Consider the following 26,553-nt stretch of genomic DNA (forward strand, 5'->3'; position numbering starts at 1 on the left):
AGCCTGCATCCATATCAGACTTCCTCACCCCACTGTCATTACAGGGAGGATGAGAAATACCACTTTCCTGCTTACTCCTATTTCACTGAATGCTGCACAACTTGCTTTGATTGTCTGTGCTTTGACTGTGTGGAAGCAAAGGCTTTTTGAGTGAATATAGCTGAATGGTCCACTGAAACCAGGAAGGGAATGTGGACACGGCCAGTTCAGGATTGTTGTGCCTTGATTCGGGGTCCACATAAACCTGGAGCTGGTCCAAGCTGAATTCATTCTTAGTTGCATAGTTACATTTTATTGCCAAAGACAAAAGGAAGAAGAAAGAAATTCAGTTTTTACAATCTGATCATATTTATTTTTAAAAGGAACACAGAGTGAACAGCAGCTTCATCCTGTCATGTGTGATTATGTTGATCAAAAAAGCAAAATCCTGGCTAACAGCAGAATATAACTGAAACAACTAGCTGTGAAGAAATCAGAAGCAACTAATATATCACTTTGCTGGATTGGTTGAATTTCCCCACCAACAGAAATATGCAGTGCTTATTTCTAAAGCTGGGTGTGAACTGATTTGCCCAGGAACAAAGCAGCTCTAGAAAACTTAAGCTAACAAAGAAAACTCAAGTGTATACAATATCAAGGTACAGTGGTACCTCAGAAGTTGAACGGAATCCGTTCCAGAGGTCCAGTCAACTTCCAAAGCGTTCAGAAACCAAGGTGCGGCTTCTGATTGGCTGCAGGAAATTCCTGCAGCCAATCGGAAGCCATGGAAGCCATGTCAGATTCCAAAGAAAGCTTGCAAACTGGAACACTCAATGCTGAGTTTGCGGCATTCGGGAGCCAAAACGTTCAACTCACAAGGTGTTTGGGATCCAAGGTATGACTGTACACAGAACTGCGGAGCACTAGATTTCTGCCTTTAGGAACCTTTTCCACATTAGCTTGTGTGCCAAGGAACTTTTTTGCATGTGGCATGAATTCCCTGAATATTTTGGATCATGTTCTGGGTCAAGTGTGTGAATACTGTAGTCCCTACCTCAATTGTGCATTACAGAGGAAGCTCTGCAGTAGACAAGCAGTCTTTTACAGAACATTGGAGGCTGCCTTATACAGAGTCAAACCATTGGTCCCTCTGCTTGAGAGGCACCTTAAAACTACACCCAGAAATAGGAAATTACACCTCCCTGAAAAACTGATTCCTTCACCATTTTGCAGGCAATTTTATTGGGGTTTTTCCTGGTTTAGCCACTGATTGTGCAAAATATCATCTTACCATTTTCACACTTCTAAAAGAAAATAGGATGCATCTAATGGTGGAAAGTACATAAACGAGAACAAGTTTTGGGCAGGCAAAACACATTGCCCCAACTTGAATGTAAGCGCTTTCTACTAGTGCTAAGTCACCACAATTCCCAATTTGCGAGGAAGTGAAGAAAAGGGGAGAAACATCAGAATTTTACTTTAGCTTGCAAAAGTACAAATCATATTATATCTCAGTGATTTGCCCAGAAATGGCAAAAACCACGTCAGCTCATTTCCCCTCCAACATGGAATGCTGTTCTCACCTCCTCACTGCTCAGAAGTTGAAGGCATGGTTTGTAAGCAGGGCCCATGTCTTCTTTCTTTCTTTCTTTCTTTCTTTCTTTCTTTCTTTCTTTCTTTCTTCAAGTCATGCCTTTTCAAACTGACTAATAGCTTTAACCTTGAGTCAGAGAGACTCCTTTGAAAACAAAATCCCACAAGCTTTTAGCAATATGTTTTAAATTAAAACCTTGAAAATGTAACAAAAAAATTAAACTCTGCAGGGCAAGAGCCTGAATGCAGTAGATGAATCTAAGTCGTGCCCAACAGCATTCCAGAATAATGTGTCAAAGGGAGAAGCAGAAAGCCTTCTCTGTTTCTGGAAAACAATTGGGTCAGTTTTATTTGCCATTCATTTTGACTCTATACATTTAGTCAAACTCAATTACTCGATGTCAGACTTCCTTTCAACCAACTACTCCTTCCATATGAGAGCAGAAACACACATTAAGCATGTTATGTTGTGTGGCCACATGTCTGATATGACAAAAGAAATAGGACAGTGCTTCTGCTTCTATAGAAAGAAAATCAGGATTCATTTTTGACGTCTTTTGTAACCTTGTAGAACAGCATTAATAAAGACTCTTGTTCCGAATCGCCAGAGGGAAAGATGAATTTCCTAAAGTGAGTCGCCTGAATGGCACATGTAAAGGCTATGATCAGGGTAAACAGCAACCAGCTGGGCCACCTATCACACAAGTATAAACATTACCACTTGGAAAATAAGTTCCATTAGAACAAAGTTCATCAAGCTAGAAAAATACAAAACTGCATTTCAGAATGCAGCATACAGACTTTTGAGCTACACAGGTTAGACCTCCAGGACTTTTTCTTTTTAAGAACTGGATTTTTAAAGTGATGGCATAGCATTAATTCCTGCTCATCCTAGGCTCATGTTTCTTGCTGGATGCTCAGCATGAGAATATTTGGAACAAGCAGATCATGCATCCAAGTTATCAGCTAGGAAAAGCCTACATTAAATGGGCACGGACATCTCCATATGGGTTCTGTACCGCAATCACTACAATCTGTGTAACAGGAGGTACCAAGAAAAGGGACTACCACAAGTGTGCAAATTACAGCTGCCTTGTGTACAGCCCCGCAGATGTGGCAGTACAGGTAGAGTTTCATAAAAACAAAGGCCAGAATCAAATTAGCTAGGTACCAATCACATGTGAAATCAACACGCTATCACAGAACATCTTCAGGGTTTCAGGCCAGAGAGTCTTTCCCAGGGCCCAGCACTCCCAGGAGATGCCAGGGACTGAATCTGGGGTCTTCCGTGTGCAAAGCAGATACTCTGCCACTGAGCCACAACTCTTCTCCAGCTTACTTCTGAGTAACTGAGGGATTTACTTCTGAGTCAACATGCATTTGTGTGCCATATACCACTACATAAACCCATAACTTCTAGCATATTGAATTATTTGTTCAATATAGCCCTATCAACGTGCACAGTTGCTCTGTAGAAAACCACAACCAGGTCCCAGGCCTAAGGAGGTCAAAAACTCAACACAGGAGAAACAGCAGAGGTGATAAAGTAACATGAAAGCAGTATGTGATTGTTTCAGTTCAGTGCTTCAGATTAATTATAGGTCAAGTTATATGGGAATATAGGAGCTGGTGGCAAAGGTTTCATGGGAAAAGTGAGCTGGGCTAAGAATCTGAAAGAAGTGGTGCCACACAGGTGTTCTTGGAGGCAGTTCCAAGCATAGAATGGACAAGGGAGGAAGGTGAGAGTCTTTTGAGAAAGCAATAGACCATTAGATGGTGATGGGTGTTTGGATGGGAGAAGCAAAGATCACAAGTCATATCAGGAAAGCTCCTGCTGCATTTGGGAACAGACAGAAATTTAAGGAAGCGCATCATGAGGTCACAGCAATGAGGGAGGCCCAATTTCAGTAGAAAATGCTGCATATAAAAATGTGAAATATAATGCAATGCACCTTAAAAACCAACGTATCCCATGAGAACTAAACTCAGAACTCCTGCTCATACGTATTCACTGCATTAGAAGATGTTGTGTGTTGCCCCTGAGCTTGGGCTCTGCTGAACCTCTCTGGGGAAGGATTTCTGTGGCTGTTACTCAGAGAGCTTTATGAAAAAGGCCACCCTTGACTACCCACAGATTGAATGGGGGGGGCCTATCAAGGGGGCTGTCTCTAAACTAAGTCAGGCTCACATCACTTTCATACAAGACTAGGAATTGCTGCCACTGTGAAATGCAGATACTCTTTTTTAGCAAATGAAACAAAAATCTAACGATGAAACATCTGATACCTCCCCCATTTCTGCTTCCCAGCCTGGTGATTCATGAACCATTTTCCTGTTCCTCCCAGACACTGACCTACTAACATGTGAAGCACACGAACAGACAGATGTATTGGTTGAATTAAAAGACAGGCAGAGCTTAATTAATTTTTATAATGAATGATTTTAGAATGTTGTTTATGTTGTACCTTTGTACTGTTTTATTGTTGTTAGCCGCCCTGAGCCCGGCTTCGGCTGGGGAGGGCGGGATATAAATAAAATTTATTATTATTATTATTTATTATTAATTAAAAGGTTACATCTTCACATATAAAATAAATATTGTAGTCCATGGATAATTGTAGCATATGAGCGCCAAAGTGGTAGAGGGGTTCAGGTACCCTAACACAAGCAATGCTGCTCTTAGTATTTTTTGGTTACAATAATGCTTGTACCCTTGTTCAATCAAAGACTATATCTTATTTGTACACAAAAACATTAACCATGCATTTGACATAAACCACACACCCAAAAATAATTGTAATAAAAACCATCACCAACCATACCATTTTTCTTAAAAAAGCATTAGGAAATGAATGACACCTTCCCGTGTTGCCCCAGCTTTTGCTTTTACTAAAACACAGCGCATTGTTTCCTACATGCACACACCCCCTGAAAACTTGTTCAAAAAAAAGTCTCTAGACAATAATGTCTAATGGGGCGAGTCCATGATGTTTGAAGAGAAATGAGCCTCCCTCCTGTCCAGTCATTGCTATTTCCTGCATCATCTGCACAAATACCTCACACCAAAACCACATTATCTATTCTGTTCCATAACAGTACCATAGAAATTAGCAGACACCTAAAAGACATAGATCTTTAAATAGCAATCATGTTGATATCATTATTCAGTGAAACGCAGCATGCCTATCTACCGTGTCCCTCAGAATGCTATTGCAGAAATGCAATGTAATGTACATGGGGTAACAGTATCTAAAAGCAAATTCAAGCGAGGTCTGTTAAGACTTTCTCCTTTAAAAAAAATAAAGCCATAAAATAAAGCCACTGAAAAATAAGACAATAGAGCCTTGCCCCCTCCCCCATTTTCTTGCTCCGCCATACAGAAACAAACACACACACACACACACACACACACCCTCTTGCTGATCAGCATCTATAGAAAGAATGGCTGACAATAAGAGCTCATTGATAAATATCAATATCATAAGCCACATTGGCATCAATGAAACAATAGCACCGTGCATTTAGTGCTTACCTTTTATGAACTGAATTCGCTTCTCTTGGTGAGAAATCGCTTATGCTTTCGATTTTTTTTTAAGCATCTCTTCTTGTGTCGTTCTCCGGCACACTAATCCAAGCCTTCCATTAACACACTCCATTGCAGATAATTGCAGGCAGCACACACTCCCCTGCTTTTCCCAGTTCCCAACACAGCAAGGATAATCACATTCCAGTGGGGAGCGAACAGATGGTGGATTCCATGGTAACCAACCCTCCTAAGGCTATTGGTAGAACTGTGTGACTACAGCTTATTTGGTAACAATCACTCTTTGTGCTTCAGCTTTGCAAATCCCCAACGATGGGACCATACAGCGTTTAGCACATATTGGGCAAGGCTAGCAGGTGCTTTGCCATGTCAAACAACACTGCAGCATAAACAAAACCGGGTTTAACCTTGATGATATGTTCACCCCGGGCAGGCTTCGTGTTCCAACAGAGCAATCATTTCATTTATTTTAAATTGCTTGCCTACCCCACCGCAAGGGCTTGAGGCAGTTAACAACAAAGGGCAAGCATATACAGAAGTCCAATTAAAATCAGATTAGAATTAAAATAATGCAAAGTACATACCAAAGCCTATCTAAAAGTGAGCTTCCAACTGCTTACATGTATTTACTATCTTACTCCAGGATTTATTATTTAGGTTAGAGGTTTCCAGATGGTGTGGAAGTGTGCTCATTCAACCTTACTTTTCAATTAATTAATGTTATTGCAATGCATGCAATTTATACGTCATAAGCCAAAGCAAAAAAGGCTATGATTGATCACCACAGGAAAACAAAAAAACCAGGTTCCTAATGTAGCGTTAAAATATCTATTAGTGTCCTGTAGCAACAAATATAGGAATAAACAAAACACTGACTTCTCAAGTGTGTTAATGAAAAGATGTACAACAAAGATTGCTTCCATATTGATTTGCTAGAAAAAGTGGTTTATACTACTTGGCAGCCTTTGTTGCATGCTGCTGTTTTCTGTATTTTCAAGTGGCCTTACCAAGGAATGCTGCGATATTCTAATATATGAATTTATTAAGCAATGATATTGCAAGTCCTTGAATTTGGCCTTAGTGCTTCTGCTGGATTCATCTGCCTCAGTATCCACCAAGCCTAGAGCTGACTGAGCAGCCAAAAGTTCTCTCTGTTGCATATATTTAGGCTTTGGGCAAGAGGGAATGTTCTGAAAAGCCGCTGTGGATCACTGCTATGCCTGCAGCAACTCATCTCACCTAACGTGCTCTTATACCACAAGTATATCTTATAGTAATGCAGCATAATAGCTCACTGAAGCATGCTTAGCAAAATCCCCAATGTCATTACCTTGAGGGATAGCAGATGGGAAAACGTTATTTTTACAATCTTGCCTGAAGAGGAAAAAATGAAGCTTTCTGATGGTAACACATCCAGAGATGCTAATAATGGTTGCTGCTACATATCAAAAAGAGCAGGTTGACCATACATTCCTTTTTGACTGTGCATAAATATAGCCTCTTGCTCCTTCTGTTTCATAGACACAATACTGCTGTGGCTGGGAAATACATCAAGTGATGGGCAGGGCCGTCTTAAGCACTTCTGGCGCCATGGTGCAAAGATCCCTCCGGCGCCCCCTCCCTTTCCCAGAATTTAGAACTCAGGGTCCAACTTGCGGACCACTTCGCTTGCGAGGTTCCAGGGTACCTACCCCTTCTCCACTGCCTGACAACGACAACCTGCTGCTGGTGCTCTCGCTGCTGCCCAGCAGCCCAAGGAGTATGAGGCGGTTGCCACACCGCCACCTGTGCCCCATGGTGGTGGTGGGGCGGTGGGCACCAGTGACGCAGAGGAGACTCTGTTATGTACTGAAGTTCTCACCCTGGGCCAGCAGGGGGATACTGTAGATAGTTATGCAAATAAGGGATCGAAAGTGACGTTCAGTGATTGGATAGTTACAGAAAGTTGTTGCAGTTACATTGTACTGGAGCTCTAAGCAGGCTGGCTTGAACCCTTCAGTTCAGTTTAGTTCTGGCCTGTGAATAAACAATAGCTGTTTGAAGAATCGCTGTGTCGTCTGATATGTTCACCCACAACTTAACAGACCCCTCGGGAGCCGCTCCCTCAGATGACAGTAGCTAGGTGGGTGGCGGCTGAGGGGATTCCCGCGGCCAAGGGAGAGAAGGCAGCGGCCCATCCTCGGCCAACGCCTCAGAGTCGAGGAGTGGCTCCTCATGTGATGCAGCCCACGCTGCCGCCACGCTGTGGGAGCAGAACAAGCAGCAGCAGCACCAATTCACCTGCCCCGCAGAGGGGGGCAGCCCAAGGAGGGTAGGAAGGAAAGATGGTTGGCGGGGCGCAGCTGGGGAGGCCGCCAGCAAAGCCGTGCAGCTCCCCCACTCACTGGGGCGCCCCTGAGAGGCCGGCGCCCTGGCGCAACAAGCCACTAAGCCCTATGGGAAAGAACGCCTCTGCTGATGGGCAATCAAGAACAAGTCTACACAACCTAGAACTGGTGCACAGGCCAGCTGGATGCAGCCCCTTCCCTAGTGGAAGCTATCTGGGCAAATTTGCACTACTCCTTATTTGCAGCAATGGTTGCCAATGATTGCCATGAGTTGCAACATGGATCCCTCCACATGGGCTGGGCCTTGTCATATCTCCTATACAGCAAAGCTCAGCATAAGAAAGGGAGCTCAGACAGTACCCACAATCACGAAAAGTGGAGATAGCAGAAAGCCTGCATTGCTTTGCTTTCCCCTGATTGTTTTCAAATTCCTCCTAAAAGTGAATAATGATGGACACAGGCACACCTCACTAGGAGGGCATTCCATAACCGGGGAACCATCACTGAAAAGGCCCTACCATGAGTCAGTGCCAACCAAGCAAACCCTGGTGGTGGCACCACTTACAAGGCCTCAGCTGCTGATCATAGCTTCTGAGATGGTTCATACTAGGGAACACACTCTTTAAGGTAGTTGGTGCATGGTCCATGGTGTCAAAAACTGATGAGAGGTTAAGGAGAACCAACAGGGTTCCATCCTCCCTGTCTCTCTCCCAATAGAGGTCATCAATCAGGGAAACCAAGGCTGTTTCAATGTCAAAACCAGGTCTGAAACCAGACTGGAATGGATCTAGAATGCTTTCTCCAGGCAAACCTGCAGCTGGCTGGCCACTGCCCTGTCAACCACTTTGCCCAGGAAAGAAATATTAGAGACTCAGCCTAGGAGAGGGCATTCACTGTGGCAGCCCCTAAGTTGTGGAACTTCCTCCCCACAGAGATGCACAGATGCACCAGGCACCTTCATTATACACCAGGCACCTTCAGCATTTGATGAAAGCTGAAGATACACCTCTCAACTCTGGCTTTTAACAACTGAAATGCACATTTTTAGGACCCACCTTGCTTCTGTTATTGTAAGTTGTTTTTAACAAACAAAGATGGAACGAATTCTACTGGTTTTTAGTGTCGATCTTAAAATACTGAAAAGGCCCTTACTCCTTTAATTCTCCCCAGATGAAATGAAAAGCTGCAAACCCTTTCTAGACCTAAGCTACTTAATACTAACTAGTGAACTGCACAGAGTACTCCAGCAACACTGAATTAATTGGCCACTAAGAGCCTTCTGTTATTAATAAGCCCCATTAAGACACCAAGCTTGTCAGACTGATCAGAAAACACCGCTTTCAAGCACTGCTCCTTTCCTGCTGAAGAATATATTTGCCATAGGAAGCAAGAGATCTCTGTTCCAGGAAGTTAATAGGACTCACATATATTTATCTTGAACAAGCACTATGTTTATTACTGTTCTAGATGCAAGTGATACAAATCCTCAAACAAACAGCATTGATAGGCCCCTACTAGGAATGGATAGCAAAGGAAATATTTGTAGACTTTTGCATGAAATACATCTCAATCTGACACATGTGTACTGAAGCCAAGCTACTTTTGACAGCTACAGCTACCTTTTTGACAGCTACAGCTACCCACAGTTGTCTTCAACTTTAATTAGAGGTATCCTTTTAAAAACAAGATTTTAATATCTGCAGGATTAATTTCCATGCACGCTAACCACCTGCTGAGAAGGAAATGTTCATTCTTCATAGCATAGGTGGTGTGGATGAAGAGTCACACACCAGCAAGGAAGGGACCTCATGTTCTTCAAGAATTAACAACATGGAGATTTTAGAGAATACAGTTTTGCTCCTTGAGGCCTCTAGCTAATAGGAAACCTCTGAGGTCTGTCTGAACATGCATGGGCTGATGACAGAAAGCAGTAAGAGCAGAAGCAGCATACTAGGGGCCAGTATGAAGGAAGAGGGCAGATAAGAGAGAGTCTTAAATCAAAGACAATATTGGATCTCCCAGATCAAGTGAGGCATCTAATCATAGCCTGCATTTTTATCAAGGCTTATAGTTTGATTAGGGTCTGTATTTTAAAAAGAGCTTAAAGATTTTCAAATGTTTTATGCCAGGCAGAAGACCAACTGCCTAAGTACTTTGGCAAGATGTTTATCCTCCTGGACAAGGGGGCCCCCTGATTTATAGCAGAAAACAATTCTCAAAGTCGTAAAAAGGGAACTACAGGCTGAGACCAAGGTTACACTGACCCTACATAATTAATAGTTGGTAAACAGTAAAATAAAACCATGTGCCTTAAACTTGAGCCATATCTTCCTAAGGTTAAAGGCCAAGAGCAAATGGAAAAGAAAACAACTGGCTGGAGAAGGGGAGTGTAAACAGAAGAGGCTTTTTTCCTATTTGATTTTGAGGCTGTAAACTAGTCCTTCCTTTTTACTTTGAGAAGCGCTGAGGGCCTTCTGGCGGTTCCCTCATTGCGAGAAGCAAAGCTACAGGGAACCAGGCAGAGGGCCTTCTCGGTAGTGGCGCCCGCCCTGTGGAACGCCCTTCCAGCAGATGTCAAAGCGATAAACAACTACCTGACATTCAGGAGACATCTTAAGGCAGTCCTGTTCAGGGAAGTTTTTAACGTGTGATATTTTATTGTATTTTTGGTTTTTATGGAAGCCGCCCAGAGTGGCTGGGGAGGCCCAGCCAGATGGGCGGGGTATAAATAATAAATTATTATTATTATTATTATAAGGTTTATTCTTCTAAAAAGCTATCTATGATAATGTATGAAATATACTGGCTTAAATATAATTATGCAAAGGATCTAGAAAGAAAGAAATGTTAAATTCTTATTTCATAGGGTCATATTGCTGTAGGAGACCAGGGGGGCAGATGAGCCCAGCCCCCTGCCAGACAAGAGACGCCATCAAGCACTCCTGATATATGGTTGTCAGGCCTTTGTTTAAAGACCTCCAAAAAGGAGATCTTTCATTGATGATGCATGAGAATGTGAACCCAAGATCTCTGACATCTGTTTAAGATAAAAATTTAAAACTATTAACCATCTGTTTTGGAGGGCAATAGGGCAAGGAGGGCAAGAGGTGAGCTGGTAATTAAGGTTCCTTGTTGAGACAAATGTAAGATATATGACTACTTATTTGTCATTTATAGATAGAAGAATATATAGCTTTTTGTATCCCATAAAAGGCAATAGGAAATGGGTGTATCTTTTAGGATTGGTTATAGCAATCAGCCAATAGGAAATTCAACCAGGCTGATTGGACAGAGGCAGCCAAAGGAGGAGCAAGGGGCCTGGGCTGAGGGAATATAAGTGCTGGCCATAATGGCAGGAGCCCAGGCCAGAGCTTGGTAACCATATACCACTGTGCCTCTCATTTATTTGTCTGACAAATAAATTATTATTTTAATTTCTCTATTGCTGCGTTGAATATTTCATTCCAGCTAAGCGTTAACCACAAGCAGGGTGCTACACAAGGACAAACCTTCAAAGACCCTTACAAGCTACACCAGGGGGCCACCAACCTTTTTGAACCAGCAGAGACAAGTGCTGTGGGTGCCAGCCATAAAACAGCTGCCATATGGGGCACAATCTTGCAATATTGATAACACTCCCCAGTGCCCCCCCACACGATGGCCACACTACCATACCCTCCAACACAACATGGCCGAAATATGAAACACTATCTTCTGGGTCTCCACCCGTGTGTGAATCGCATGACCTACACGAGATCATGGACCCGAAAAGCATGTTTTGACATGCCGCGTGAGATCACAGACCTGAAGAAAACACTTTTTGAGGGGTTAGCTGTTGGCCCCAAATCACATAAGAGCAAGGTGCCCAAAATGGCTGCCATTGTCTCGCAGGAAAGAACGGAATGTCCCAGTTTTTCTGGGGCAGTTGGGTATGCACCACACTCAATCTTTTACACACTCACATTGCTTTCTCACCTGCTCTCTCTCTCTGTCACATTTTCCCACCTTCTCACAGATTGCACATACAAAACAGACCACACATACAGAGTTCCCCACCTGTTTCCCCTCCACACACCATACATTTCTTCTTCTCCTACGTGTGCATCTCTCCACCCCCTCCCTCCCTTTCACTGGGCTGGTGATCCACCTCTGATCTAGGAGTAACTCCTGGTTGTCCTTGTCCTGTAGGTCTAGATAGAGCGAACAAATATTAAAAGATACAAAGCAGAGCCCCTAAGAAACATTTGTCATGCTTTTGGTAAGGATCAACAAAGGCAGAGTCTTAGCAGGCAAGTAGGTTACCTGGAGGGCTCATACTGCTCAGTAATAACAATAATAAGCTACATTTCTATAGCACCCTTCATCCAAGAATCACCAGGTAGTTTACAATACAAAAACACAAAATTATATAGCATAGTAACAAATAAAACAATAATCCACCCACCCCACTCACAGTTTAAAAGACTATAGATTGTTTAATCAGCCGAAGGCATGGGAGAAAAGAAATCTTTTTGTCTGGTGCCTAAAGATATAATATGATGGACGTTACTGAGTTTCAAGTCTGGGGCTTCTTCTACTGAGATTTTGATGGCCTGTTCTTTTTTCTTTCTTTTTCTTTTTCTTCTTCTTCTTCTTTTTTTTTGGGGGGGGGATGACTTTATCAAGTTCAGATGCTGCTACCTAGCTTCCCGACATCGCATTTTGGTGAATTTATAGCATTTCTTAACTTCTTAACTGTATGGAACAACTGTTCTCCAGTTCATGTGCTCCTCTCCATCTCTCCACCCTTAAGACTCTCACTAGCTGTTCTGATTGCCTCTTGGAGGTTTCATAACATCTTGCACCTCCATCCTATGATATTCCACACTATCAGGCTATTAAGATACTGGAGATACTTCACCCCCTTTCTATAAGGGAGCTCTAAATTCTAAGGCCTATACCAAGTACATTGCTATTAAATATTTATGGAATGGTAGTGTCCAGAGGTCAGCAATTATGAACCTATTGTGCTGAGTGTGCATGGAACATGATAAGCTCAGTTGCAAAGTTATTACAATATGAGAGAAGGAAGCTGCTGAACATATCTGAGTGTCTGATATCCAATTGCAGTGCTTGCAGCATGCCTAACAATTATCCATAATAAGTGACATTTCAGAGTACACGATATTTTGTCAGCAATTCATGCTGCATCACTCCTACTCTCTCTTCTGTAGCTGGAATTTAATGGAATTAAACCTTGCCATCCACTGTGAAGAATGAGAATTCCTCTCCTAGGTTACTGCATATCTTTCTCCAAATACTACTGAGAAATTAGGCCTCGCATATTAATTTTCTGAGAAGCTGGCATGAGGCTCCATTTTATAAGCAGTTAAAGCTCAAATCTGGACGCGGGTGGCGCTGTGGGCTAAAGCCTCAATGCCTAGGGCTTGCCGATCGAAAGGTCGGCGGTTCGAATCCCCGCGGCGGGGTGCGCTCCCGCTGCTCGGTCCCAGCGCCTGCCCACCTAGCAGTTCGAAAGCACCCCCGGGGGCAAGTAGATAAATAGGTACCGCTTACCAGCGGGAAGGTAAACGGCGTTCCGTGTGCGGCTCTGGCTCGCCAGAGCAGCATTGTCACGCTGGCCACGTGACCCGGAAGTGTCCCCGGACAGCGCTGGCCCCCGGCCAATAGATGTGAGATGGGCGCACAAACCCCAGAGTCTGTCAAGACTGGCCCGTTCGGGCAGGGGTACCTTTACCTTTACCTAAAGCTCAAATCTAGTGGCCTGAGGCAGGTCTTAGGTTAAGGCAGCAGCTCAGCTCGCTAACATGCCAGGTCTTGGCATTTGATCATGAAATCACAGCATCTAATCCATCTGTGACCACAGCTGTGTGCCTTAGCGTCAGTCCAGGAGAATCAAGCAGAAGAGCGAAGGAAAACAGCACTATCCTCAATATCTGGTACATAAATAATGAGTCAGTCTGCATGGTTAACAGGTTTTCCTTTAATTAACAGTAATGTTAGTCAACAATTAAAATAACTTTTGCTTCTGAGTTTCAAGCCAGAAACTTTGGTATATGTTGAAGTCTCTTCCTCCTACCTCAACTGTCATCAATTCTCTAATGAAAAGAGGAACAAAAAAAGTTCCTATATTAAAAAAAACAAAAGCCCACAGCTTCACAAAACTAAAAGTGCACCAAGACACATAACAGATCTCAACAAGATATTTATTTTCAAAACTAACAGCATTTGTTAGATTTTGACCAATTAGCTTTCTGCAGAAATTTCTTACTACTATGCCAGAACGTGGGATCTGGTCATTAATTTCCCATATCTAGCTCATCTATGGTCTGTGCTATCATGCACAGGATAGGAGAAAGGGGGGGAGGAAAGGAGATAAAGAGGAAAGGAAAGCAGATAAAAGAGAAGCATTCCATCAACAAATAAGACTTCGCCAGCTAATCATAATGAAGGAGGAACAAGCTAACAAACTAGATATTTGTAGACTAGGAAGCGAAATGAGAGAATAACATAGCTTGAAACTTTAAAACACTGAACTACTCATTCATTTGAAATGGGTCAAGGTTATCAATGACATTGTCAGGGGAGTGCTTTGCACATGGAGAAAAGCTCATCTTGGGAACAAGAACCCTTTTGACACTTGACTGATAGGACAATACCTTTGGTTATCCCTGTATAGCCTCTTGTGGGCATTTTTGCCTCACCAAAGCCAGCCATCTCAAATACATCCTGATCCAACATGAGTACCACCACCAGCAATCTCTTTGCAATCAAGAAATGAAAAGGATTGGATTCTAGCTGTAACTGCATGAGCCACTATATACGCCACAGTTGGTTGATCTGCAGAACTGAGCTTCCTTATTCATAGCATAAGAGAATATTTTGTGAGTAATAGCAAAACATAAAGCATTGGTTTTTTTCTTTTGTTTTTTTAATCATCTCCAGACTGCACATGACCAGTCTTTTGACAGAGGCATGTCTCTCAACAAGCATTTTCTTCTCCCAAACTAATCTGCGGACTTGGGAGGGAACATTGGAGAAAACTGGCTAGTTAAAACTGCTGGAAAATCTGTGCTATAGTGGGATCTCCGAAGGACTTCTGAAGGGAAGGGTTCACATGAAAAAACAGAGTGAATAGTTTGGATGAGTTGTAATAATAGTGGAGTTGTAATAATAAACTCACATATACAAAGACAAAAGAAGTTCACCAAGGCGAAGTATCAAAATTATTGTAATAGGAAACTCCAAGCACTGATGCATTTAGACCCCAGACACTTTTCATTAGGGAGTATAAAGCACATTAGTAGATCCCTCAGTAGTTAGGCATCAAAACTTCAGTTTAGAAGTAACTAAGCAAAGAAGACATACTAAACACCTACTCCAACAAGACTAGGAAGATCAGACAAATATCTGAAGCAGTAATTGGCAAGTAGATTTACTTACAGATCCCCATGAACATATACATCAAGCAAGGTGTCAACTACACTTCTTAGTTGTAAACGTTTCCTTCAAGGAACTTAATGTGCTGGGAAGCTCAGAATATTTCAAAAAAGGAAGTACTGAATTTCATCACAGTTCCCCCCTGTGATGTGTGCCAGGAAACACGCAATAATGATTTAAAATAGAGCAACAGCCGTTTGCAGAGAAAAACGCTAAAAATCAATTTTCAGAGTTTTGCAAAGTTTTAAAACAAACTGTTAATGTATTAGGCACACATCTAAGCACTTCTGGGTCCTACTGATTCCACTAGGTTTAAACACATGCTTCACTCTTCCAGGGAAATCAAAAAACAGTGTTAGGTTAAACTCTTGGCTGCTTTATCCCCACTCCCCCTGCCCTATTGCACAGGTGAAATTTGTGTTTACTTACTGCATCCCATTTTACTTAAGGCTGTTCTGCTACTTCAGCTGGAGGAATAAACATTCTTTTGATCAGAAAAGAGAAGTGCTATGCAGCAACATCAAAGAGAGAATACATCCCACACACAAAGAGAGATGTTTCAAATTGTGGATTAATTATGATTCTTCTTCTTTTATTATGTTCTACTGGGGCGGGGAAGATGTTCTCTTGCAGCTGCTGCTTACAACCACATAAAGGTGTAAGATCCTACCAAAAAATGTTGGAATTATTTATTACATTGATATCCCACCTTTGATCCAAAGAGCTTGAGGAATGAAACCAGTTTCTAAATACATGGTTCTTCTACATACAGGCATGGCCAAACTTGGCCCTCCAGATGTTTTGGGACTACAATTCCCATCATCCCTGACCACTGGTCCTGTTAGCTAGGGATGATGGGAGTTGTAGTCCCAAAACATCTGGAGGGCCAAGTTTGGCCATGCCTGAATACACAAAGACTTTGTCCTCATAACCCTGCTAGGCTTCGAGTTAGTGACTGGCCCAAGGTCACAGCTTCATGGCTGTGTGGAAATTTGAACCTGTGTTACCCTTCAATCCTTGTCTAACACTAACCACTGCATCACAATGATTTAACAAATATTAGGTATCATTTCTCAAAATGGTGCTCCATATTACAGGCAACAAGGGGATGCTCCAGAAAAGGGCACCCCAATTATTTTCACCCTCATGTGTAAAACCACTTAACCCATGCTATGGGTTTCCTTCCCTCCCCCACCAGCAGCAGACGGTTATGGGGAATGCGGGTGGGGAAAAGCACAATGAAGGGTAAGCTTTCCTATCTGAGGAGGGACAACTTAGGTTGCATACACACATTTTACTCTAGAATCAATGGAGGGTGGGGTACTTGTTTTCTGTATATAGTCTACACACATACAGTGGTGCCCCGCAAGACGAATGCCTCGCAAGACGAAAAACTCGCTAGACGAAAGGGTTTTTTGGTTTTGCGTTGCTTTGCTAGACGAATTTCCCTATGGGCTTGCTTCGCAAGACGAAAACGTCTTGCGTTTTTTTCTTAAAGCCGCTTGAAGAGGCGCAGTTGCGACGGACCGTGCTTCGCAAGACGAAAAACATCGGAAGACGAAAAGACTCGCGGAATGAATTATTTTCGTCTTGCGAGGCACCACTGTACACACAAACACTATTGCCCTTGAAAAGTGCTTATTTATAAACTGGTTTCATTCCAAAAATAAAAAAAATCATTGCATGGATTGATTGATTGAGCATTACCCTGCTGGACACCGATGGAAACTGATGTAGAAAGTCCCAGCAATTGGGTGGGGAGGTACCAAGATTGCAGTCAGCACTTCCTCCTCCTTTCACTTGGGGCACAACCAGGGAGGAATAACCTAATCAAGGGGAGGGTTTTCAGATGTATATCAGTTAACCACACTCAGCCTTGTGGATGGCAGGATCTAGAATCAATCTTGACTGAAAGCAGCATGTTGAAGATGAGCATGAATTATTCTGGACTGAGAAAAACTACAATCCTACAGAAGGGTGTGTACACAGCCTTGATGTTGGGATGCAATTTTTAGTGGCATCCCTGCATTGTTAGTAACATGAGGTCCCGGCATAACTTTTCAAAGAACTGTACACTGTCTTACAACAATTACCTGAAGACCAACATTGTTGCTGATTGGTTACAGCACTACTTGTACTCACATAAAATATGCTTACAGAATTAGGACAGTCCTGCAAAGTTGTTTATTTTATTTACTTTATTCAACAAAACTTACACACTGCTTGATTGTAAGAAACTCTTCAGCAGCAGTTTACAAAAATAGAAAACAACACATTAAAATTATCAATAAAAAAAGAGAAACAGGTTTTTAAGAACAACCAAAGGATTATTAAAAAGGAAATAAAACACAAGCAACCTTTACATGTCTGGGTAGGTTTGCCTACACAAATGCTTTTTAAGCAATATTGACTTTTACTAAGATTTCAGCCACGTGCCCTTTCCAATTTCTGACGTTTTCAGTTGCATCACTATCTCCTTCCTATGGGCAATGTGATTGCTGACATTTGAATTCTGCACTGTCTTCAAATAGCTTTTCCCAGATCATCTCCCACTTAGGTATTCGCCAGACAACTCTGGGCAACCCAGAATTCCAAGACTTGCTTTCTGTTTTTTCCATAAATCGTTATCCCTAATGTTCAAGGAGTAGCTTTTTTATATCCCTCCTTACCTAGCTATATGATAGAGGATAGTTCCCAAGGTATGATCTTCCAGTAAGACAGGGCTTGTACCACTTGGTATCCATCGAGTCAAGTACTATGACTTGCCGGGTTTTTGACAGCCTTATGGCTTTTGCTAACATAGGCGGGAGAAAGCATGTATTTTTAACTAAAGCACCCTAAGCCATGTAAACTGATTTAGAAGTACTTTGGAATTTAAAAGTCAGAACTTGACATTATCTTGCGCCTGCCACATGGGCTGAAATGCAGACAAGCTAATCAAACATTCCGCACATTGACATTACTGAGAACAAAGGTTTCTCGACTGCTGAATGCATGGCATTTGCTAACATTAGAACTGTTTCATATACTTCCTATAACCAGGGAGCGTTATCTTATCATAAAATAATTACTTCTACTCCCACTCTCTGAAGCAGAAGCCTCATTAGACTATCAAAATACTAGCTTTCCCCATTAAAGCTACTTTTATGGTTGGTACTCTTAACACAGTTCCTCTATTGATTCCCTCCTCATTATTAAAATGAAAAAGAAATCCAAGGTCTTGTGCTGCTTTCCCCCCTATTACATTTTTTTTCTAAGCAAAAACACCCCAGCTATTTAGTTTTTCTTCAATGCTTTGATCAGTTTAAAAGTCTTCCAGATCAATAATGTCTCATTTGAATTCATTAGGAACTCCCAACTGAATACCATACTATACTCCTTATAATATACTTCTTGAGACTCATTAACCAAAAAACAATGGCTCAGATGTACTGTAACACCTCTGGCAGTGAAAAATTATTTTTATTTATGTGATTTATTATCCCAACTTTCCTCCAAGGAGCACAATAATGATGTGAAGAATTCATTTACGTTCTCTGAAATTTCTTCACTATTATTTTGACATTGTCATCTATGGTTATGATCCTTTTGCCTCTTAGATGATATGCTTCTAGAAATATTTGTAGTTTGTAAATATATATTTTTTTTTACCAAATTACTCTTCGATTTCCTTCACTGCTTTATACTGTTATTTTGGAATAGAATTTATTGCTCTTTCAGAAGCGATCTTCTGGCATTTAAAAATCCATGACTTTGCTATTCAGCTGTGCTGGCATCCTTTTGCACCTAACCTGTGCTTCTTCTAACCTGTGGAATAGGTTTTGTTTTAAAACAGGAAGGTATCAAATGCAGGATAATGGGAAAAGTCCCCCAGAAGCTTTTTGCATCCATGTTTTAGAGATCGAAGACTCACATTCCACCATACAAATTTAGAACTTAAATGAGATTTTAGCATGTGTGAATTTGCAAAGATTAAGAAATAGTGATTATTGGAGACCAGACAAAAATGACAGCTCATAAAGGCGATATGTTGTATCCATGGCAACTGAAAGAACTTCCTTTGTATTTGAACTGTTGTTCCACTTAAAATTTAGCATAAAATAATTACAATCCACTTCAGCAATGCATTCTTTGCAATTCAGTGACAGGAGGACAAAATACAACATGTGCTTAAACTTGCAACTGTGCAGTGAAATCAGTGTGTTCTTCCCATGACACGTTTCTTTCTTGCACTGTATTACACTAAAACACCCTCATATGGGAATCCAAGAATGATTTCAGGAACGCTTGCTTTGCAAAGAGATTCTGGAGGAAGTGCTGCATAAGTCAAGTCTGCAGAATTTGTGATCCAGCAAGCCACACACAGCCCAAGAGACACATAGCATACTTTGCCAATAGATATTTGACACTCTTGCAAAGCTGGGCAGATAGCAAAAGCAGGAAGCTTCACACCCCTTGATGAGTTGCTGTACATTGATTTACAGTGGTACCTCAGGTTAAGTACTTAATTCATTCCGGAGGTCCATTCTTAACCTGAAACTGTTCTTAACCTGAAGCACCACTTTAGCTAATGGGGCCTCCTGCTGCTGCCGCGCCGCTGGAGCGCAATTTCTGTTCTCATCCTGAAGCAAAGTTCTGAACCCGAGGTACTATTTCTGGGTTAGCGGAGTCTGTAACCTGAAGCATATGTAACCTGAAGAGTCTGTAACCCGAGGTACCACTGTATTGTCTTTCTGTGCCACTTTCCATGAATGCCAAAGCTGCTTACAAACAACAAATAACATAAGAGCATCACGAGTACAGCACAAGTCATATAATGTAATTAACAAAACATCAGTAAAAGAATGACAATCTACCCAGACCTTGAGATCATCCTCTGAGATCCTTCTTCATGTGCCTCTAACACAAGAGGTCCAGAGGATGACAACACGAGAACAGGCCTTTTCTGCAGTGGCTCCTCATTTGTGGAATGCTCTCCAGAGGGAGATTCAGCTGCCATCTTCATTCCACACCTCCAGGTGAAAACATCCCTCTTCAACCAAGCCTTTGGCTGATTAAAATCAGCAGAGCGAAGGAGGGGTTATTGGTTTGTGGTTTTTCCTCACCCCTTGTTTTAATCATGAATTTTGTGTTTTTATATTGTATTTTTACGTTGTGAACTGCCCTGAGGCCAGCGGATGAAGGGCGGCATACAAAATAAATAAATAAATAAATAAATAAATGCAACTTAAATTAAGTTCATGCATGCTTAAGTTTGCTTAAATACACATATACATCCATCATACAGGAGAACCATGATCTAATAGAAATACCCTCAGATATGTTTTTGCAGGGGAGCTTTTTCACCACCCATGCAAATAACTGGTGTGGGGCCCTGATCCGGATGGGGGCTGTAGAAAAGCCAAAGGGCTACAATTCTCTCTCACCCCCACACCCCCAAGGTCCCATTCCAGTTTGGGGAGATCACACTGGAAATTGTTTTAGAAAGATGCACACTGAATACAACGCAGAATATGCTTTTCTTCTCTCTCTCTCTCTCTCTCTCTCTCTCTCTCTCACACACACACACACACACACACACAGAGAGAGAGAGAGAGAGAACTGAATACCTCTTCTGAGATGGCTTATGAGGTGGGCCAAGGTTCATTTTCCCAGGTGGCTTGTTCCCAAGGGCTCCTGGATAGAATTGAATCCCTCTCCCAACACTTTATACATGGAGTGGATACATGAGTGACAGAGTGTACCTGCTCCCATCTTGTTTAGCTTTGACTTTAGAAGAAGAAGAAGAAGAAGAAGAAGAAGAAGAAGAAGAAGAAGAAGAAGAGTTTGGATTTGATATCCCGCCTTTCACTCCCTTTAAGGAGTCTCAAAGCGGCTAACATTCTCCTTTCCCTTCCTCCCCCACAACAAGCACTCTGTGAGGTGAGTGGGGCTGAGAGACTTCACAGAAGTGTGACTGGCCCAAGGTCACCCAGCAGCTGCATGTGGAGGAGCGGAGACGCGAACCCGGTTCCCCAGATTGCAAGACTACCGCTCTTAACCACTACACCACACTGGCTCTCTTTAGCTAGAACACTACAAGGATCAACATTAGAGCCAATCTTTAGTGTGCTTGAGAGATGCTACCTTACCAGAATAATCCAGTAGGTATAATTCTTTTCCACCAAAACGCATTGAAATGTTTACTGTATATAAATCCAATAAATAAAAATGTTGTTAAAGTTCCTTACATTTTTCAATACCATTTTTGAGACTACTCTCCACTCCCACCCCCCGTCCTTGTCTTTTAAATGCAACATCAGTGTTGCAAAATCCAGAACTCACTTCTAATAGGGATGGTTTGCTCATCTTCTTCTTCAACTGCCTGCGCTCTCTTCCCCTTACATGCTCTGCTCCCCCTTCCTCTTTTCACACACCACCTACCCTCTGCTTCTACAGCTCATGGTGAGTAAGGGCCAAATTACATAATTGGAACTGCTAACTATTTTCCTTAAAAGAAGAACAAGAACAGGTGCCTAAAGCTGCAGTTAGCCAAAGGTGGGGAGGTGTACGGAGAAAGCTTGATTTATGAATGACAGTAAGCTTGCCTGATTGAAGCAAGGGAACCCAACGATAAAGTGCTTTTAAAACGCATGTGTGATTTTGGCCCAAGTTAGTGGCTCAGAGATTGCAAAATGAGTCAATAATCCATTCCATGGCCAAAGTGAAGCAGACCACATTTCTGTCAATGGTTTCCTTCCTAATGTTAAGTTTGTATAACACAGAGGCAGCCTTGGACAGAGCACATCCCTTGTACAGAACCTGGAGAGATTCAGTGTGGAAAGAATCACTTCTAGAAACAGGGTTCTGAAAGTGCAAGGAAGAGGAAGTGCCCATTATGATTTGGTTTTTTTAAAATAAAAAAAAGGATTTGCTACTGAAGCTGTGTGTGCTGGGTTCTCCCATTCCTTTCTCATCTTAAAAGAGTCAATAGCATTTCAAATTCAATGAGAATGTAAAAGTCGTGCAACCCTAGTCCAGCAGTACACAAGACTCACCCACTAGCCGTTTTCATTCTCAACAGGTGACTGGAGTAAACGTCTTTACCTTTTACCTGGAGTAAAAGTCTCTATTACAGCCCATATTTAAAAATTTACAAGTTTCAGTTTGTGGATCACTGAATGTCACTGGTTTTAGCATAAAGGAAAAAAAAGGAGGGCGGTGGGGAGAAAAGCCCCGTGTGCTGACATGCCAGTAGCATTTCTTTTTATAATTCAAATGTGTTTACACACATTTCTTCTTAAGACAAATTGCTCTGGTAATTCAGTTTTAAACACTAAAATGCACAAGTACGTATAAACCCAGTGAAACAACCAGCAGCACCTCTTCTGTTCAGAGAAACCAAGAGTGCCTCCAGATGGCCCTCTGTGCTATGCAATGGTTGTTATTCCTATACCAGGTATGGTAGGAAAAGCAAATGTCTCTCTTATACATCATCTACTGCAGAGGTTTTCAACCTTTCAGAGTCCATGGCTCCCTTGACCAAGTACATTCTTTCTGCGGCTCCCCTGTGGGGATACGTGCCCAAAGCCTCAGAAGCCCAATTATGTCACCCCTTGTCTGCAGAGCCGGCAGCCCCTTCACCTCTTTTCAAACACCCTCCCTTGTAGAGTGTTCCATCAGCCTCCTCTCCTCTCCCCTGGCCAGCCCCAGAGGCACCATTCGCCTGGGGAGCTTGTAGCCAAGGCTGCTGCAAGAAAAAGCAGCACAAGCCTTTGGAAGGCAGAGACACAAGAGGGCATCAGATGGAGAGAGGGAAGGAAAGAGGGACAGAGTCTGGTGTTGCCTATAGCACCTCTGACCATTATTCAAGGGACCCCAGGATGCCACAACACACTGGTTGAAAACCAAATGATCTACAGTGGGCAGGCAGTTTCCAATTCCTATGTTGCCAGTAAAGATCTCTTTGTAAAGTGGCACCTTAACTAATAATTTCCTGAGGTTCACTCCACTTCCCTTTTTCAAAATCCGCTTTGCCTCCTGATATGTAACCCTCCTCTTTTGTGCCACATCTAAGGGAAACAGAAGGTGAGGGCTTTGCTTTTGTTTCCACTGATGAGATTTAGGGATTTATGGGAGATCACCCACCATTATCTTTCTCTACCTAGTTTCTTTTTTTCTATATCCTCGCCCACCCCCTGCACAGTGACTTGTGCATACTTTCACTTTCACCCCTCATCACCCCTGGCTGTTTTGCCATCAATATAAAGGTAAAGGGACCCCTGACCATTAGATCCAGTCGTGACCGACTCTGGGGTTGCGGCGCTCATCTCGCTTTATTGGCCGAGGGAGCCGACGTACAGCTTCCGGGACATGTGGCCAGCATGACTAAGCCGCTTCTGGAGAACCAGAGCAGCGCACAGAAATGCCGTTTACCTTCCCGCCGGAGTGGTACCTATTTATCTACTTGCACTTTGACGTGCTTTCGAACTGCTAGGTTGGCAGGAGCAGGGACCGAGCAACAGGAGCTCACCCTGTCGCGGGGATTCGAACCGCCGACCTTCTGATTGGGAAGTCCTAGGCTCTGTGGTTTAACCCACAGTGCCACCCGCGTCCCACCGCCATCAATATAGCTCCTACCTAAATGTTGCTAAAAATGCAAGTGAAAAATGGGCATGTTGTGGCTGCCTCCAGTTGTGGTTCCAGGCTGGCACTCGTTTCCTAAGAAATGTTTGCCTGCCTTTCTTGGGAGCCTGTGTGGTGTAGTGGTTAGAGTTCTGGACTAAGACCTGGTAGACTGGGGTCCCAGACCCACTCCATCAGGAAGTTCACTGGGTCATTCACTGTCTCTCAGCCTAATCCATCTCACAAGGTTCTTGTGAGGATAAAATGTGGTGAGAGAGAACCACGTATGCCTTCTTAGCTCTTTGGTGGAAAGGTGGTATGTTAATGTAATGTTTCTTTGAAAATCCTATGTTTCAGGAAATTTTATTTATTATGCAAATAAGAAATCAAGTCAGACGAGGGAGCTTTCTTAGCACCCAAGAGGAAATAGGAGCCTTCCGTCAGGTTGGGGACTACAACTGCTTTCAGGGAATGCAACGCCTTCCTGCATTGCAGGGGGGTTGGGCTAGATGACCCTCATGGTCCCTTCCAACTCTACTATTCTGTGATTCCATGCTATACCATGATTCCCTCAATGAACTTTGTTTCAGCAAGGCCCCTCATCCTCTCCTCCCATATGGCTGGGGCAGAAACAAAAGAAGTAGACGAAGGGTACAGGCAGGCACCAGGGTCAAAGGACAAGTAACTGCTGCTGCGGCAAGGGGCATGGGAGAAAGGGGAAGGGGAAGGGGAGGGGAAAGAGGGAAGCAGCCAACTTTCTGGATTGAAACTATCAAAAAAAAAAAAGTAAACACATTTCAGTACATTGCTCCAGCAGGGCAGGTGTTTCCCAAGTGGGCAAGCAGGGGGAAAATCGATGTGAGGAGGAACAATGGAGGGGGAGGGGAAGAGGAAAAGAGGATGTAAAGAGGCACAGCACTCAGCCAATGAAATACAACAGCACACATCAAAGCCACTTCTTAAAACATGGGGCTTCTTTTAGAAAAGGGGAGGGAATAGCACTAAAAGCCGTGCACGCCTGTGAAGATTGCGAGAACAAAAGAGAAGTGCAAACATTGGGTTTGGAGAGCTTCCAGGATATTTGAGTAAGATCAGTGCAGCCCACAAAAATATCGACCTTGCGAAGATGAGCAAACTAGGGGTTCCTACTAAATGAGTTTTAGTTCACTCGGTACATTTTCTGTACCCAAGAGCAGCCCTGGCCACCATCAGAAACCCATTCAAGGTATGAAACTAATACCTATAAAGCCCTAAATGATGTAGGACCTATGTTTTTAAAGGTCACTTCTCCCTATAAGCAGCCTTCCTGGGTCGTTAGAGCTGCAGGAGAAGCCATTCTGAAGGTATTGCCACAAGATACAGCTCATTAAGTCAGGGTAGGGTTTCTCTGTAGTGGCACCTGGCTATGGAATTCCATCATTGTATGATTTTCTGCACCATCTGCAAGCATCTCTTCACTAAGTTTTTTAGGGGTGACTGATTTGGTTTTGGTCAGCTTTAACTAAGGAATGCCCATACATATGTTTGGGTTTGACAAATAAACTGCAAACCTTACTACAAAATTGTCTCAATCTCGCAAACATGGCCTGAAGATTACTTGCCTCTGTCACACATTCTTCAGATTCTCCTGCGTGGAGCCAAATTCATTTGCGATGTTAATTCATGAATGCAATGTACAAAGAATTTGATGACAAAAATAAGTCTAGTGGAGTCCTCCTTCAAAGCAGGATTTTATTCCGATTATTTGGATGCCTGAAACACCAAGAGTGGGAAAAAGCCTAACTGCATGCTCAAAAGGCCTCCAATGTGTCTCAGATAATTTCCAGTTCTCTTGGAAAGCAAGATTATTTACTGCAGTAATAAGGTCGCCAGTAAATCTTTAGCTGAGCTATGCTACTGGACAGCTGGTAGTGAAACATGTCAACAAGCAGGGTACTATAGTAAACACAGCTTTTCTTTGTTTTGCTTTAAAGGGCAGGGGAAGTATCACAAATATCTGCCCAGTTTATCCCTTTTTAATTTCTTGTCTGCAACTGAACTCTGCACCGCAAGCATACCAATCAACTTGCCTGAGAGATAATTTTGCTTCCTGAAATAAAGAATAAGCAAAAATCCACAGACAAACATCTGTACAGTGGACACTTCAAATGCAACCATATGGTGGCTGCTCCACATTTCAGCTTTTGTGTGCAACAACCGGCCACCACGAAATCTCACACACGGCCACATGTTCCTCAGGTGGCACAAAGAAAGAGTCACTGGATCTTTGTGGTTAGCTGCTGCACATGAATGAACACAGCTGCCTCCATATGGCTGCTTTTCAAGCAAACACCAGCACTCCCTTCTTCATATTCCTCCTTTAGATAAGGGAAGCGGGGGATTTGTAAGCGCTTGTGACTGTTTCCTTTGCTACAAAGCTGGAAGGATTTTTTGTTCTTTCAGAAGTAGCTAACACAGTGCCCTCCAGATGCTGCTGTAGTATCATCATCCCTGAACAATGGTTTAACTGGCTGTGGCAGTTGTAGTTCCCAACACATCTGGAAGGTACCACGTTGGTTCTCTTCGCCCTGTGAACTCATTCCAGAGCAAGGCAGTCACATGCATGCTTAACAATACTGAGCAATATTTCAAGGGAACTAATGTATAGTACACTAGAAAATAAATTATTTGGTCTGATTTATGTGTTAAGTTTAGCTTAACAAAGCCAGCATATAATTTGAGGAGAAACAAACAGGTAGGTTCTCTCTCTCTTACTTCAGGCTTAGTACATAGCAGGAAGACATTCAACCAAACATACAGAGGAAAAAAGCCCTCAGGGCTATACAGCCAATCAGAGTACCGTACTACTTCAGCAAACATCCCACCACTCTGCCTGGTTGCTAACTTACACCTCCAGTTGTCCCCTTCTTGGTTAGTTGGCCTTAATAGAATTTACCCTTTAGTTGCACACAGTAAGATATCTGCTGCTGCACCCCAATGCATTTTCCACAGGGAATTCCCAATGGTCAAAGCTTATTGCTGAATGCTCCTGGGTAGATTTTACCCTTGTAAATTATGAAAGGAGAT

At 42.7% G+C, this 26,553-nt stretch overlaps 1 protein-coding gene across 5 annotated transcripts in view; it reads right to left on the reverse strand.

The window, feature by feature from the left end:
• Positions 1 to 26,553, reverse strand: part of FGD4 (FYVE, RhoGEF and PH domain containing 4) — a 113,328-nt gene that overhangs the window by 60,702 nt on the left and 26,073 nt on the right. Inside the window, exon 1 of one of the 5 annotated variants that reach the window (XM_082240481.1) lies at positions 14,887 to 14,970. The exons of 2 other annotated variants lie outside the window; for them this stretch is intronic. In XM_082240481.1, the coding sequence (XP_082096607.1) occupies positions 14,887 to 14,908 (22 nt within the window). In that variant the 5' untranslated portion in view covers positions 14,909 to 14,970. Of the gene's footprint in view, positions 1 to 5,104; positions 5,313 to 14,886; positions 14,971 to 26,553 lie in introns of those variants that run through there. 2 more of the 5 variants (XM_082240483.1, XM_082240482.1) reach the window with 2 other exon arrangements.

The sequence above is a fragment of the Podarcis vaucheri genome, assembly GCF_965113315.1.
Source record: "Podarcis vaucheri genome assembly, chromosome: 10".
In the NCBI taxonomy this organism is placed as follows: domain Eukaryota; kingdom Metazoa; phylum Chordata; class Lepidosauria; order Squamata; family Lacertidae; genus Podarcis; species Podarcis vaucheri.